Source organism: Trichomycterus rosablanca, chromosome 1, assembly GCF_030014385.1.
Source record: "Trichomycterus rosablanca isolate fTriRos1 chromosome 1, fTriRos1.hap1, whole genome shotgun sequence".
Lineage (NCBI taxonomy): Eukaryota > Metazoa > Chordata > Actinopteri > Siluriformes > Trichomycteridae > Trichomycterus > Trichomycterus rosablanca.
In genome coordinates, this window is record NC_085988.1 from 71,545,746 (window position 1) to 71,562,216 (window position 16,471).

At 39.5% G+C, this 16,471-nt stretch overlaps 1 protein-coding gene across 1 annotated transcript in view; it reads left to right on the forward strand.

The window, feature by feature from the left end:
- Positions 1 to 16,471, forward strand: part of cfap54 (cilia and flagella associated protein 54) — a 54,764-nt gene that overhangs the window by 16,774 nt on the left and 21,519 nt on the right. Inside the window, exons 24-41 of the mRNA XM_063009243.1 lie at positions 75 to 220; positions 312 to 459; positions 1,539 to 1,694; positions 2,557 to 2,679; positions 3,512 to 3,640; positions 3,732 to 3,867; positions 5,272 to 5,367; positions 5,453 to 5,579; positions 7,115 to 7,211; positions 7,305 to 7,393; positions 8,344 to 8,541; positions 10,041 to 10,207; positions 11,003 to 11,196; positions 11,314 to 11,523; positions 11,601 to 11,779; positions 15,388 to 15,523; positions 15,621 to 15,729; positions 15,923 to 16,078. Of these exons, the coding sequence (XP_062865313.1) occupies positions 75 to 220; positions 312 to 459; positions 1,539 to 1,694; positions 2,557 to 2,679; positions 3,512 to 3,640; positions 3,732 to 3,867; positions 5,272 to 5,367; positions 5,453 to 5,579; positions 7,115 to 7,211; positions 7,305 to 7,393; positions 8,344 to 8,541; positions 10,041 to 10,207; positions 11,003 to 11,196; positions 11,314 to 11,523; positions 11,601 to 11,779; positions 15,388 to 15,523; positions 15,621 to 15,729; positions 15,923 to 16,078 (2,596 nt within the window). The remainder of the gene's footprint in view (positions 1 to 74; positions 221 to 311; positions 460 to 1,538; positions 1,695 to 2,556; positions 2,680 to 3,511; positions 3,641 to 3,731; positions 3,868 to 5,271; positions 5,368 to 5,452; positions 5,580 to 7,114; positions 7,212 to 7,304; positions 7,394 to 8,343; positions 8,542 to 10,040; positions 10,208 to 11,002; positions 11,197 to 11,313; positions 11,524 to 11,600; positions 11,780 to 15,387; positions 15,524 to 15,620; positions 15,730 to 15,922; positions 16,079 to 16,471) is intronic.

Consider the following 16,471-nt stretch of genomic DNA (forward strand, 5'->3'; position numbering starts at 1 on the left):
ATTTTTTATACAAATACAACTATTATGTCCTGTTCTAAATGAGGCTCCAATAATGATTCAATCGTTTGTGTCAGGTGGCTTACCAAACAGGCCAAAATGCACTAACCACAAAAGCCTGCAATGAACTTTGGAGCCACTTTACCTTCCTGCCAGCATCAGATTCTGGAGTATCTCAGGAGCCAGTAGATGAGAGAGAGCCAGATGGGCTTGCTCAAACAAGGTAAAGTCAGCAAATCTTCTGATGTTTTTAATGCTCTGTCAAAGCTCTGAGACCCTGCATACCCTAATGGTGTTGTTTTTTATCGATTAAGTCTTCACCAAAAGACCCTGCAGCTCTCGTCTTCCCTACTGCAGCAACTTTTTCTCACCTCCATCTTCATGCAGACTGACATCCATATCCAAGAAAAAGCACTCTACTGTGACTCCCTTGCTGATGGAACCCAGCTTATCTGGGGACAGGTGAGTGAAAATGTTACACCCAGCTACCTGATCATGTAAACTTGAACTTGTATTTCCACTGATAGCAGGTGTACTGGTGCCACACAACACAGGGTCTTGTGGGCCTGGGGTAAATCCTTTGAAAAAGACAAATGTTAAAAATACATTAAACTGTGTTTTAGTATTGGAAAAGAAAAGCAAAACATACAAACATGTTGAACATTGTGTTTCTTGCAGGGCAACATACATTTACCTGTTATCTCGGTTACTGACTTATGGTTAGGTCTTTTCTTTAAGAATGTTCTTTTATGTGGCTGCATTAATCAATGTCTCAAGTTCCTGTTTCCGGCACTGAGTTAAAACCTCATTTCATAATGCAACCACCACCATGTTTCACTATATGGATGGTATTCGCCCGGTGTTTTTGCTGGCTGTTCCGCCCAGAGGTTCAGTTGTCATCTAATCAGGCCAGTAAATATTTTTCCTCTTGTTGCCAGAGTCCTAACATGCTGTTAAAGGAACATGGTGGAGGCATCATAAGCAGCAGGGACAGGGAGACTAATAAAATTAAGGGACGGATGAATACAGCCAAGTACAGAAATGTCCTTGAATAAAACCCCACCATTGCACATACAAACTCTGAATGTGGTGGCAGTTCAACAGCCAAAACAATACTGCAGTGGCTTTAAGGCAAATCATGTATTGTCCTTAAGTGGCTCTGCCAAATCCAGACTTAAACCTCATCAAACATCTGTGGAGAGACTCAAAGACTACAAAACACGTATGCTCACTAGCCTATCTGACAGAGCTTACAATGATCTGCCTTGAAGAATCAGATAAACTGCCCAAATCATGGTGATTATTAAAGCTTGTATGACTGTGGACACCCATGTTTCACTTGCCTTTTTCTTTTTTTCCAAAAGTACTTATAAGTCCCTGTTTTACATGAATAACTGGGACATTTGCACTGTGGTGATTAAAATGAACTAAAAAACCACTCCGTATAATCTACAAATATATTTAGCCATTTTTGGAAGATGCTTTCATTCAACAGTGAGTAAATGCTGATAATGCTCATATTATTATCAATCCTTTAACAGGAAAGTAGACTTGTAGAGTGTGAGAGGATGATGGTGGCTGTAGACTTGGCTCTACATCTAAACGACAGCAGTACTGCCCTGCAGGCTGTAGTGACTTGCTATGGACTCCTGGCTCCTCTAATATACTATCAGATCCCATCAGATCCTCTCATTCAGGTGAATGTACTGTCTATCTGTCTATCTATCTTTTTTGGGGATGTTCACACAGTTAACCAGGAGTTAAGTGCCAGGGCGGCACGGTGGCTAAGTGGATAGCACTGTCGCCTCACAGCAAGAAGGTCCTGGGTTCGCTCTCCAGGTGGGGCGGTCCGGGTCCTTTCTGTGTGGAGTTTGCATGTTCTCCCCGTGTCCATGTGGGTTTCCTTTGAGTGCTCCGGTTTCCTCCCACAGTCCAAAGACATGCAAGTGAGGTGAATTGGAGACACTAAATTATCCATGACTGTGTTTGATATAACCTTGTGAACTGATGAATGTTGTGTAATGAGTAACTACCTGTTCTGTCATGAATGTAACCAAAGTGTAAAACATGACTTTAAAATCCTAATAACAAACAGCGCCAAATCACATTCTGTACATTACATCTGTAAGAGAGTGCAGGTGCTTGACTGGCCTGTCTGTAGTACAGACCTGTCTCCCATTAAAAAGGTAAATGGCATATATGACAACAGAAACCCCTGACTGTTGAACAGCTGAAGTTTTAAACCAATCAGAAAAAGAAAATACGCTCTCACACCTACAAGAGTTGGTGTCCTCAGTACCCTCTAAACTACAGAACAGTGTTAAAAAAGAATAATGTAATAGTGGTAAACATACCTGTCTCCCAAATGATCTGCAGCTATCAAATTTAAATACAAAACCTGTAAAGCTAATTAGTTAAATTACCGATTCCAATACAGGTCAAACAGTATTTGTCAAACAGTATTTGCTAACCCTTCATTTATATTTGCTTCTTTTACAACCCTATTTGGAACTGGATTCGTAATTATGAATAAGTAAGAACTAGTTCTGTTTGTTTCAGGTCTTGCTAAAGTGTCTGATTGTGCTTCAGGAGTTTCCAGATGTGTTTAAACAGAAACGGCCTGCTGCTACTAATGAATCTCTGTACCACATGGTGGCCTGTATTACACACTATGTAACCAAGGTAACACACATTTCACCATATGATTTAACCATATAAAATGACTATACATATTACTGTATTGCTGGGAATACATTTTAAATTAATTCTTTTTTATCGGTGTGTTCAAAAAGACAGTGTGAAATTTAGTGTGTGTTTGAATTGGACGTCAAATACCTTGGAGGTCAAATACCTTGGAGCCTTGGCAATTTGCAAGAATTGATGGAACCATGGATTTTGGGTGCCCTGGGATGGACTGGCGACCTGTCCGGGATGTTTCCAACCTTTTGCCCAGTGAATTGGACCCACCACGACCCTGAATAGTATAAAGCGGTGGTAAAACAGACAATGAATGAATAAATCAATACATTTTGGGTGTACTAGATAATCCTGAAGCAGAACATCTGGTGCAGTTTGAAATAGCCAATCCACCCTCAGCTCTTAACCCATCAAAAACAGCAAGAACGTGCCTCAACTTCACAAAATACTAAAAGACAAGGTTTGAACTTGAACCCTGGTGCTTCAGTATGCAGCACCCACTTAACCTGATTAGTGTTAGCAATATACTCCAACACTAGCTTACCCCCTTCTAATGTCTTTAAGATGCTTCTTCAGCATTCTAAGTTTAACTTGGATGTGATTTTGAGATAATTTAGACTCTTGGTAGAAATAAAATTTCAGTTTCTAATCAGCTGCTGTGAAGTCTATCTCAGCACAAACTGCAACCAAATGAAGACATAATTGTAGATTATAATTGCAGATTATAATTTAGACTAGCGGAGAGTATAAGACACAACCCAGTTTACTAATGATTATCTTTGTTTATAAAAAGCATTCCGTGTGCATGTGTATGTAGGGCCTGCGAGCCCTGAATGACAATGATATGGCATCATCAGTCATTAAAATGGGAAAGAAGCACATGCAAGAGATGAGTGAGAGCCTCCAGCAGTCCACCAGCAAGTCTGCACCAGTGGAGAAAGATCAGGTAGATAGGGTGAGTGTGTGATTATTGTCAGATGCCAAGTGAGCACAGAAAAGTGGTCAAGTAATCTTCATGTAAATGATGTGTGTCTCAGGCAGAGAAACTCCAGAAGAAGGGAATGTCTGTTCATGAGACAGAGCTCAGTAAGCAGATGGAGGCTTTGGAGGCTGTTACCTTCAAGCACAAGAAAGTGCTTTTGAATTGTGAACTCACAGCCCTTAATGAAGCAGGTTTGTTATTTGTTTGTGTATTAGGATTTTAACGTCATGTTTTACACTTTCGGTTACATTCATGACAGGAAACGGTAGTTTTATCTTCACACAAGGTTAATCAGTTCACAAGTTTATATTGAACACAGTCATGGCTGATTTAGTGTCTCCAATTCACCTCACTTGCATGTCTTTGGACTGTGGGAGGAAACCGGAGCGCCCGGAGTAAACCCACGCAGACACGGGGAGAACATGCAAACTCCACACAGAAAGGACCCAGACCGCCCCACCTGGGGATCGAACCCAGGACCTTCTTGCTGTGAGGCGACAGTGCTACCCACTTAGCCACCATGCCGCCCTAATGAAGCAGGTAGGCACAGGATAGAACATTCTCGTATAAGGGAGGGTGCATTTTCTCCAAATGGAATCAAATTCAGTTTATGTAGCTGCGACTTAGTATTACTTTTTTATTCTTAGTATTAGTATATTTAGATATTTTTACTTCATATAGAACACTTTTTAGGGCTTTTAATTGTCGTCTTGTTAAACTACTTTAAAAAGAATGACTCTCACACAAATAAATGTCACAAAGTAATTGTGTACCTCATCCATCTTTTTTGCTAATCAAGTTTAGTAGCCAATTAATGTTACTACTTGACAAAAAATGCTATCCTTTGGATATGATTATTTTTTGCATTTTCCCCCAGTTTTCATCCCAATCTAGTCGTATCCAATTAACCTACTGCATTACGCTTCCTCTCTACTGATGCTGACCTCCATTCTGACTGAGGAGAGCTGTGACTAACACACCCCCTTCGACACGTGTGCAGTACCGAATGCATCTTTTCACCTGCACGAGGCAAGTTCATATGCAGATCAGCTTTGTGTACAGAGAGACACACCCTGATCCTCATTATCCCTTAACTCTGTTCAGGCGCCATCAATCAGCCAGCAGAGGTCATAATTGCATCAGTTATGAGGTCCCCTTTGGCACTGCCATTAAACAACAGCCAATCGTTGTTCATATAGGCACCCAGCCTGCCGAATGGCAGAGCACTACTTGGATGATTAATATGTACCACAGTGTAATAAGTACAAGTATATAAGTGCTAATTAACACATTTGCCTGTCCCTACCTGCTAGTAATTTTTAAATGTTGGTTGTTCTGTTTAGTAACGGCTTTACAATACAAATTTCACTCATTCAAGTCCATGCAGGTTTTTCACACAGGGTGCCCACATGCTTTAAAAAATTCATTTCAATGATTGAAATCTCTTACGCTAGCCCACCACCGCTGAAATCCAGGTTTAAATCTCAGCCAACTGTGTCTGTGCAGGCACCCCTCATGCTAACAGCATGTGCAATGTCTGGGGGGTTAAGTTCTGTTGTGAATTAGATATTGAGTGTCAATACCTTTTTAAGCAGATGGTGGTCATGATCCTGTCCTGGCTGAACTGGAAGACCCTGCATTGCTCTACACCATTATTGGTTCTAGCTCTCTCTGTGACGCCTTCAAATATGGTAGACTGAATCAATACATATAATCAATAATTTGATTTGTTGATAGAGTTATTGTAATATGTGTATGTGTGTTTATCTGCATCAGTAATGAAGTTTAAATCGAAGCCTTTCTTCATGGAGTTTGCTGTGCTCCTGCTGCAAAGGGCCTTAAAGGAGGACCAGCTGGAGCTGCTGCTACAGTGGAAACAAGAGATCTTCAGCTGGATTAGCTGGTCAGTGTGTGTATATACACTTATTATTTAAAATTATTGACACCGTTGGTTAATCCATTTATTTGTTTTCACTAACTGGTTCATACTGGTCTGTGTTCTGGCGGGTTTCAGATACAGTAGTCGCAGGGCAGAAATACACAACCAGTCTGTCCCAGTTTAGTCCTAGAGCCTTACCCAATCACTTGTTTACTTACTTTCTTATTTATTCACATCCTCGTGCATTGGGACAGTTTAGAGCAGCCAATCCACCTTCTTGTATGTTTTGTGGTGGGAGGACTCTGGTATTCCTTTTGTATTGGTGATTATAGAGAGACCCATGCTGCTATCAAAGCAACGTCTTTTCTCAGAAAGTCCATGATTATTTCAACAAGTCGATGCCAGTCCTCATTCTGTACATGCTACAACAGTGTGACTTTGTAGACACAGAATGTATCTGTTAGACTGGCCTGCCTGCAGCCCAGATCTGTGTCCTATTAATATTGTATGACATATCATGAAGAGGAGACTCGGGCAGAGGGACTGCTGAGCAGCTGAAGTCTTATACCAAGCAAGAAGGGAGAAAGATTTCACTTGCAAAACTGCAACAATTAGTGTCATCAGTTCCCAAACCATTAAAAAGACTTATTAATAGGAAAGTTGGTGCTATCGATTGGTTGGGCGCCATCTAGCGGGCACAATTGGCAGTGCCTGCAGCAGACAGAAATTGGCTGACCGGAAATGACCAGACTAAGGTCTTTAAACATTGTGCAAGGATCCTGGTTAGCAGACTGAAGAAGAAGCATGGGTGTAAAGAAGGGGTCCGCTAGGACTGCACACGTGTTGGAGGGTGCGTGAGCAGCAATATACCCTCCTCTAATGCAATTGGGAATCCACAGCAGTGGGAGACAAACTCACTATGCTAAATCAGGAGAAAATGGAAGGAAATTCATAAATAAATAGAAAAAAAATATTGGAAAGTTGGCGAAGCACAGGGGTGAACATGCCAATGTACCAGATTTTTGAAATGTGTTGCAGGCATCAAATTCTAATTGTGTTTCTATTTACAAAATACAATGATCAGTGAAAACATTGGAAATCTTTTCTGTTTACTTTTATCAGTTAAATAAGATAAGATATCCTTTATTTGTCATATATACTTGTCAATGAAACTCTTTCTTCGCATATCCCAGCTTGTTTGGAAGCTGTGGTCAGAGCGCAGGGTCAGCCATCGTACGGTGCCCCTGGAGCAGAGAGGGTTAAGGACCCAAAAGTGGCTGCTCGACACTCGACAGAAATAGCGTAGCAAAAATTCTTCTTTTTACTGCTTTTTACATGTCACAACTTTATTGAAAATGTGGTTTGTATTTTTAAACCCTATTTAAACCTGTAAGGTAATCTGAACAGTAAAGTCTACAAAAGAGGACTTTAACCCCTATTTAACAAAAACATGTCAATAATTCTGGAGATGACAGTATGTGTGTAGATGAATGATTGTAAATGTGTGTGTACAATGATGTAGTTCTAGTTCAAGTGACTGGTGTGTGCTTTATCACTAGGCGAAATGAAGGTTTGACCCCATCAAAGAAGCATGACAAGAAATTGGGGAAGGATCAGGAGAAATACACAACATCTGTGATAGAATACACTTATAAAGTAAGTCTGGAAAGCATACACATGTGCACACAGTTGTTAACACACCCTGTGTCCTTGCCCCTCATGTTTCTGGTGTGTATGTGCATGTATCAGAAGCAGAAAATTAGCAGTTTTTCGAGTGATAAAAAGAAGAAGAAGTCACAGAAAGCTACTTTGATCCCAGGATTCGACAGCTCTGAGACGTAAGATCCTTTGGCTTGTGAAATATGTTAGCATATTTTATTATTTAACAATCTTATTTAATTCATTTAATTTAGTACATGGCCAGTGACTCTGGACAATATTTGTCAATAATATATTATTGAGCATGCATCAACACATTTAGCAGACACTTTTATCCAAAGCGACTTACAGTACTGTGACAGTAAGCAATTGAGGGTTAAGGGCCTTGCTCAAGGGCCCAACAGTGGCAACCTGGCAGTGGTGGGGCTTGAGCCAGCGACCTTTGAATTACTAGTCCAGTACCTTAACCACTAGGCTACAACTGCCTTATTCACCCATACTTCGGTGGATTTGCGCATGAGTCCAGTCTCACTCATGAAGAGTCACGCACTGATCTCTGCGTTCCTCCACATTTTTAAAGGCGCTTCAGGTCAAAGACCCTGTCCCCTTTTTAGTTCGGTCTTTTCCCACCCTGCAGGTACTACAAATTGTGCCTGTTTGTGGGCACCCAAATGACTGGTAGCAGAGCCAAGATTTAAACTCATGGAGTTCAGAATCCCAGCACTGGAGCACTAACGGAATATTCCACTGTGCCACCTCGGCCATTTATATTTTGTATTTATAAATTTATGATTATTCTATTTTTCAGACCATATTTTTCTAGTAGGGCGTATAGCTTCAGTATTTAAAAATAAAGGATCATCACATCTATGAATTAAAATGAAATAGCTTAATGTCAGTATTTTTAACTTAACAGGGCAAAGAAGTTTAAAATGTATTTATTATTTAAGTTTATTTATCTATTTGCCTATCTATTTGATTAGAGTCATATACAATTAGGTGTAATGGCACATTTTAAACATGTACAAAATGTGACTTTAATTATTATATTTAACTGTTATGGCCTGTACAGTACGGATGCAGTAATGGTAGAATGTTACTTATATTTGTGCACTATGTGGTGTGGCAGAGATTCCAAGGCATGGGAGACCCTACTGAAGCCGCTGGGTTCAGTCATCAGGAGGCACCAGCAGCGGAAGAAGCTAAGACGGCTCTGCTCGAATGCGTGGCCCTGGCCCTGCCACATCAACCTGATAATGGCTCAAGCCTATCTGGGTCTGCTGAGAAAGAGCCTGCAGCCCCAGAGCATAACATCTCTACAGAATCGGTATAGTTATATGAGCCAGTGCCAAATATACATTTGACAATGTTAATGTACAAAAATACATAAAAATGACCTGCATTTTACAATTAATCTGATCAGTACATTGACATTTGCTTTAAATCTTTTATGAATTTGTTTCCCAAGCTTGATGATTAATTTTACCGTTCAAAAAGTATACCTGTTACAACACCCCAGTGGTGACAATAATATTAGACGTTGATCACAATCTTTTGACTATCAAATGCACTGTACAATGTATTTAGTAATATATGTAATTAAAATACATAAGAAAGAGTAACACTCAGAATAAATCTGGAATAAATTTAAAATAGTTCTTCAAAATGAACACACACTACCTGTCAGTGTTATTAGCATGAGCGGCCAGGTCAAGGGGTCCAGCTTTAATAATGCATTCATGATGTTCATACTACATCTGAGTGGAGACCACAAGGCACCCCATGCAAATGTACATGTATATAATATTAATCTATTTTATGCAAATCTTATAAGATTTAACCTGCAGGAAAAAAGTAGAAGCGCTTCAAGAATAAATGTCACATTATGATGCATTACCCTGCTTACTTTTTCTTAAAAGCATACAAGACTTAGTTCTTATTTGTGTACTGTGCCAAGAGAAGCTTAAAAAAATCTAAATTTATGAACAAAAGATTTTCAATAAATGGAATATTAATGAAATAAACTGTCCTATTTTTTAGAAATGTGTCATTCTACAAGTGTAAGGCATTAAATGCCACTTACATTTTTTATTAACTATAAAAGCCTTAAGTTGATCATGTTCCCTGATAATTTGGAATTTTAGGATGTAAATATGCCGAAATGTACTTTTATTTAAAGACATTGGAGATGGGTTTTCTATGAAGTTGGTATTGAACAGTAATGTGGTAGTTTAAGAGATTCAAGAGGCTGTATTGTCATTTCAGCTGTATACAAGTACATATTGAAATTAAATTAAAACTTGTTTCTCCAGGAACCAAAAAGACACAACAAACAACACAATATACCCAGTGCATATTTCATTTATAAAAATATTTAAAGAATATAATAGACACAAAAATGTACATCACCATATGCCTAGATTTACAGTGTTCAACACCTACATTTTACCAACAAAATGACTGACACAAGAAGGTACTGGGTTTGATCCCCAGGCTGGGCGGTCAGGGTTCTTTCTTTGTGAAGTTTGCATGTTCTCCCCGTGTCTGTGTGGGTTTCCTCCAAGAGCTCCGGTTTCTTCCCACAGTCCAAAAACATGCAGTCAGGTTAATAAGAGACACTGAATTGCCCATGGTTAATGGGTGTGTGTATGTGTGGGCCTTGTGCCCATTGAAAAGCTGGGATAAGCTCCAGCACCCCCCCCCGAATAAAATGACTGACTGAATAGTTTAAGCTTAACAGTGATCCTGTATTTACCATAATGCCTTTCGAAACATAATAAAGTAATAACTTATTAGTGTTTTTTTTTTTTTTCATTAAAAATACAGGTACAGCAAGATGCCTCTGCACTTCTTCTCCCTCGCCCATACTGGAACACTGCTAAAATGGAATAACATTCCCAAACTGTATCATCAAATCACCAAAGCCAATCCACAACCCAAACACAGGGCCTTCATCCATAATGTTCCTCACAAAGTAAAGGATTCTAATCAGGGTAAGTAAACTTTAAAGTTGTATAGAGGATATGTCACACATTTCTCATTGAATTTAGTGTCTGTCCAAGGGTCACAAATACAGGACAGATTTGTCTGGCATGTGGCCTTTTTTTTTTTTTTTACAAACCCCTATTTTCATAAAAGCTGGAATATTTTGTAAAATGAAGTACATTATTAATACTTAGAACGTGAGATATATTTATGGCATGATTGCCAGTAGTCATATTCCAATATTTCGAGAAATGTGGCTACAATGGAATGTTACTGGAAAGTGGTTTACATGACAGGAAGTGTGTCAATTGCATTGTATGAGCTGCAAAACCCACTTTTAGCTGGTTTAGACCAGTTTATATGTTCTAGCTAAAAATCTCCACTGTCCTACAAGGTCACTGATGAGAGTATAAAGGGTGATTATTTTCTTTCCTGCTTATCACATTTACCAAGTCTCCATGTAAGACTTTTTTTTTATCCTTCTCTGCAGACAGGAATAAAACTTTTTTTTACTCATAATCCAGTCTCTGAGGTATTTTATCGAGAGTTTTTCCACCTTAGTATAAAAACACATCTTTATGGATCTTTTTGCACAGGCAATTTTTTGCATCTAGGAGTGTCTGAACTCAGTAAGTAGGAGTTGTCTCCACATACTTTTGGCCACATAGTGTACATGTCCCTTAAAAGTGTTTGTAAATGTTTGACTTTGATATTAATATTATGATGAATTCCAGTTTACCTGACTTCATCAGTCTGTCTGTAAATTTTATTTGAAGGTAATTAACCTTTTAATGTCATGTCAGGAGATCCAGACCTCACTGAAGAGGGGTTTATGGAAACTGTAATGGACAGCGAGCTGGACTATGCTCGCACACAGCTGACCAATGATTCAGGAAGCACTGAACCAGCTGTAGATGTTGCTCCTCCCTCACAGCGTATTCTCTTACAGCCACTGTACACAATCTACAAAGCCTCATTACACCTCAGGAGAACAATGGTGCACATCAACTTTAAACTTAAGCAGACACAGTGAATAAAAACACATTTTTCTCTCTGTGCCTTGGAGAGAAGTTTGTAATAAATATTTTCCTTGACATCTTCTTGCTTTGTGCAGGTGCTGGCTCATCGCGGAGCACTTTGGACATCTCTGCAGTTCGCATGTGCGACCCTGTGGGATCATTACCGCACCATAGCGTTGCTAGTGGAGTGCAGCCAAAGCCATAATTCTCCTAGCATGTTGACGCTGGATCAGTTCTACACAGTCTTTACTCCCCTGCTGGTTCTGGCTTCAGAGCTGCTCATGGACATGATGGAGAAGCTGCAGGTTATTTAGTGCAGAAGTGTACACTTTAAAAGCATTAACAGTTCTTTTGTATTAAATGCTGAAATATTTTTGTGTAGCAGTGGAAGGTGTATGATGAGGAACCTGATGAGTTAGAGGCCACGCCTCTGAGTAATGGACTGCTGATGGACCTGTGCTGGTTAAAAAACCTGGTACTGCATACCCTGGAACTCCTGCACTACCAGGCCAAGTGGGAAACTCTTGCCCACCTTGCCCTGCTCTACAACTCCTATACACGGTACATTTAAGTTACATTTAGGTCATAGGGGTTTACAATCATATTTGCTATCCAAGCTATTGGATTGGATTGCAATAGCCTTGCTTACGGGCCCAAAACTGGGCCAGTATCTTAACCACTGCCGAGGGTTCCATATCAGTTCCATTTTTCTGTCACCTACTGTTTTACCTGTAGCTTTTGGGCTAGTTAAGTATTTACATTTTTTGATACAACACTTTGTGTTGTGGATTTCATTATGAATGGATATATTTGACAATTTTACCCATTGGTCTATACAGAATCACCCATAATGGTAAAGTTAAAGCATTTAAAAATATATTTTAAATAATTAAAGACTGAAACCCTTTATTTATTATTTTGTTGATGCTCTTTTGGCAGCAATTACACCTGCAAGTCTTTCTAGACAGATTTCTACAAGCTTTATACAGCTCCCATTTTCTATGGCAGATCCTTTTGAGCTCTGTCAGATCAGACAACAAGAATCTGTAAACTGTCTTCAGAGGTTTAAGTCTGGTCTCTGGCTGGTCCACTTAATGGTATTCAGAGACTTGCCCTGAAGTCCCTCAATTTTTTTGACTGTATGCTTTGATGCTTTGGGTCTCTGAATTGTCTCTGAACTGTCACCCAAGTCTGAGTTTGTGTGCGCTTTTGGAGCTCATTTAGTGTTACTGTTGGGTTCCGTCTTACCTTCCTGACCAAGGCCCTTCTTATCCAGATGACCAGTTAGTTTGATGTTGTGCCAAGCATCTTCCATTTCAAAACTATTGAGACCACTGTGATTGTGGGAACACTCAAAGCCTTAGATATTCTTTTATTTTCTCATCTTGATTTATGCATTGCTACAATTTGATTACACAAGATAGTTTCCTTTACTTCATAGCTTATATTTTCTCCTTCCAATGCAGTCTAAATTGTGGGCCCGTATAGACCCAGCTGTGTATCTGCCAAAACTATGTCACTTATGCTTTAGAAACACTTGCTTTTAAATAACCTGAGGTATTCTTTGGCCGTCTTGGAGGTAGGGCTGGGTGTTATGACTAAAAAACTCATATCTCAATATGCTTTTAAGAAGTAGCGATATACAATACGATATCATGTAAACTTAACAAAGTACAGTAGCAGGCCACTGCCATTTTACTTCAAATAAATGAGCATTAAAAAAAATCCCGAAAAAGTTAAATATTTGATAACACTGGATCACAGAAAACATTTTTTTGTCTGCTACTTGGAGTGTTTCATGTGTCCTATACTAAATCGAGTGTGCAGAGTTTAAATCTGTAGACGAATTTTGCCTATGACGTCGGGTTCTGAAGTTATACTCTGTATCATTGGTTATTCAAACAGACGCGAGAAACTGTTTTTGTATCTGTTATACAGCCACTGTGCATAACTAAATTGTGGTTCAAAACTGCTAGAGATTACAAAAACTGCTTCACATTAACAAACGTGTAACTGAAAAGTTCTCGTGAGTCTTTATGCAATGCACAATTGCACATACAGTGTTCAAAAGTGCTTCAGGCACGTGCTTTTGCGCTTGTGAGTGTCTGTTGTTGACCGCTGCAGAAACCAGCAGTAGTCGCCCATCATGTTGGGGTTGAAGTGACTTTGATATCTTTTTTCCATGGTGGCAATATCCTGGTGGAATCGTTCCCCGTGTTCATCACTCACATCACCCAAATTTGAAGGGAAAAAATCCATATGAGAATGTAAGAAATGAATTTTGAGTGACATTCGGCAGCCGAGTTGCTGATACGCTGCTAACATGTTGCTCACAAGTTCAGCATGGTTGTCAGCCCGATGGTTGCCAAGAAAGTTTTGCACAACTAGCACAAATGCATCCCAAGCGGCGAGTTCAAGCGTGTTCAGTTTGGATCTGAATGTGTCATTATAAACACAAATTCCTGCTTTTAGTTTCATTCCCGCAGCATAAGCAATAGGAACAGAAGGCTTTTCATTGCCATTGTGCAGCAATACAGCTTTCAGGCTAGCTTTGCCAGAAGCAAGTGAGGCTTACCATGTTCAGATTCTGGATCATAACATGCGTCAGGAGCAACATCATCCTCATGATCTCCATCAGAACTGTCATTTTCAGAAGCACAAGATGCAGGTGGAATTGGCACTGTATTCTCAGCGTCATGTGGCACTGGCTTCAGAGCAGACTCACAATCAGGATAAACAATTTTTGACTTGTTCTTCTTTGAAAATCCAGCAACATTAGTCATGCAAAAATAGCAGTCCGAGTGATGATCTTTCGGTTCCCGCCAAATCATAGGCACAGCAAACTGCATTGCCTTTCTCTTGCCATTGAGCCACTGTGTGAGACCAGCGTAGCACACAGTGCAGCAGATGTGAGGTGCCCAGCTTTTGTCTTGATCTCCAAATTTACACCCGAAATATTACTTGTAAGCGATCATCACTCTCTTCGTCAGGTTTTTGCGCTGATCGTATAGGGTGTATTTACCACAAATGTAGCAAAAATTGTCTGGATGGTTAACACAGCTCCTCCTACTCATCTTTAGGCTTAAGCAGACATACTAGCAATATAAGAAAACAATATTGTCAACTAGCTATGGTGCAGCAATTACAATGTTGCCAAGCTGCAGAACATGGACAAATCTACCAAGCTGTCACCAAACTGCATTTGGCCTGTAACTTAAAATCTCGACGTCCTGCGCGAATTTTGACTTCATATTCGGAATCAGCACACTCGATTTCATGTAAATAGCATGTTTTATTCCAAGTAGCAAAATCTTTGTTATCCTGTGTAATCTTTGCTATCATTGCAAAATGAAAGCACACAGTAAACAGCAGCACCGCAACCCAGATCAACCACACAGCAGCATAAAATCATAACCGCTGCTTACCTAAGCTTCTCTTAAAACGAAAGAGAGTGTGTAGCACAGCACCTTTGAGCTTTGTTCTCAAATGGTAACCTGTGTATCCTAAGCATACTCAACATAACAAATATGGCCATCTTCAGTATTGTGTAAAAAGTAATATCTAATATATCGATATTTGCAATATACCGCCCAGCCCTACTTGAAGGGCAATTTCAAGATATACCCCTCAATTTTTACGCCATCCAAGAGGACTGGAAGTATGTTTTTAAATCACTGTACTGTTGTAGCCTAATTTGCTAATATGTACTAAAAGTCATTCTTCTATCCATCCAAGATCCAATGAGACTTTGTAACTGATATATTTTTTAACATCTGATTTAGTATTTCTGAAATGTATTAAATTTAAAGTAACTTTAAAATATTTTGGTACTTGCTGCAGGGTTTTGTTTACTTCTTTTCAAAGGGGTGCCCAAACTTTTGCAAATGTTATATTGTATGCCCTTTGCCCACTCATCCTTGAAATGATCAATGCTGCTGTTATTCTAGTTTAGGTTGTGAGTTTAAAATAGTTTGGGTCTGAACTCAAATGCTTGTGAATATCCATCTTTGCTTAAACCATCAGTGCCAAACTTTGCAGAGACAGTAACCAGAGGCGATGCTCAAACCCATGTTTACAGGGCCCTGTAGTGCCTCTTTGCTGCCACATTTCTCACCGTCACCTTGATGTTTCTCAATGCTAATGTTTTTGTCATGTGTCCTGTGTTCCAGTGAGCACCACACTCATGTGATAACCCCTTTACTGGTGCACGCTCAGAGAAGACTGCTAGAAAGGATCAGTCACTTTGGAGGTTCTTCAGTTCCTCAGCCTCACTTCATCTATACTGAATCAGTTACTGGAGAAAAGGTGAACAGCACTTGTTTAGCCTGAACTAGCATATTATGATTGACTGATTATATAATTATATTATTCTACTGTTATTATATTGTTGGCTGATTTACAGATCACCTGTAGAAACTATGCAGGCAAACAGTTGCTTTTGCCTCATCCCATCATTGACGAGAGCGCGCACAAGGGGATCTCAAGCAATGCGGCCACTCAACCTTTAGCAGGTAAGGTGGTGTGATTTTAACCAATTGATTTAATATTAGATTAGTACCTGCCATTCAGTCATATTATTTTACACACACACCTTATCTTTAAAAAATAAATTTTTACACACATTTTTACTCCAACAAAGAACAATGTGTGTCTTACTTGCTGTGGTATTTTGATAGAGTAATTCTCATGTTTTCGTCTCTACAGATGTAAAAAGAGCCATGTGTTTGGTGTCTGTGCCCCTGGATATTGAGGACACTTTATGCTGTTTTAGAGAGTCACTGGCCAAAAAACACCATACAATTCACGCTTTCCAGCACAGTCGCACATTGCTCCTACGTTTGCTGGCTGACACACAGCACTGTGAGTTTCTTTTACTGTCTTACATAATCTGCACCATTCAGACACACTGGTAAGAACTGGGTTATTTGTTTAATCAAGGACTTCAGGTTTGCTTGAGATAAAACGCATCAAATACCTGGACTGGCTAGGGGTTTGTTGATCGATAATTAAGAGATAATTGCTTTGCACAAACAAGGAAAAGGATACAAAAAGATAGACAAAGGCCTTGATTGTTTCTAAAGATACAGTTGGAAGCACAGTTTGCAACTTTAAAGTTAAAGGACCTGTGGTGTCAAAAACTCAACTTGCAACATACTTTAACTAAAGAAAACAAGGTAACGACTGACTTGCATTGACTCTGGTCCTCTGTTTATTCTACCAAAAACAAGGGCTGGTTTAGGCGGGCCTCTTTTC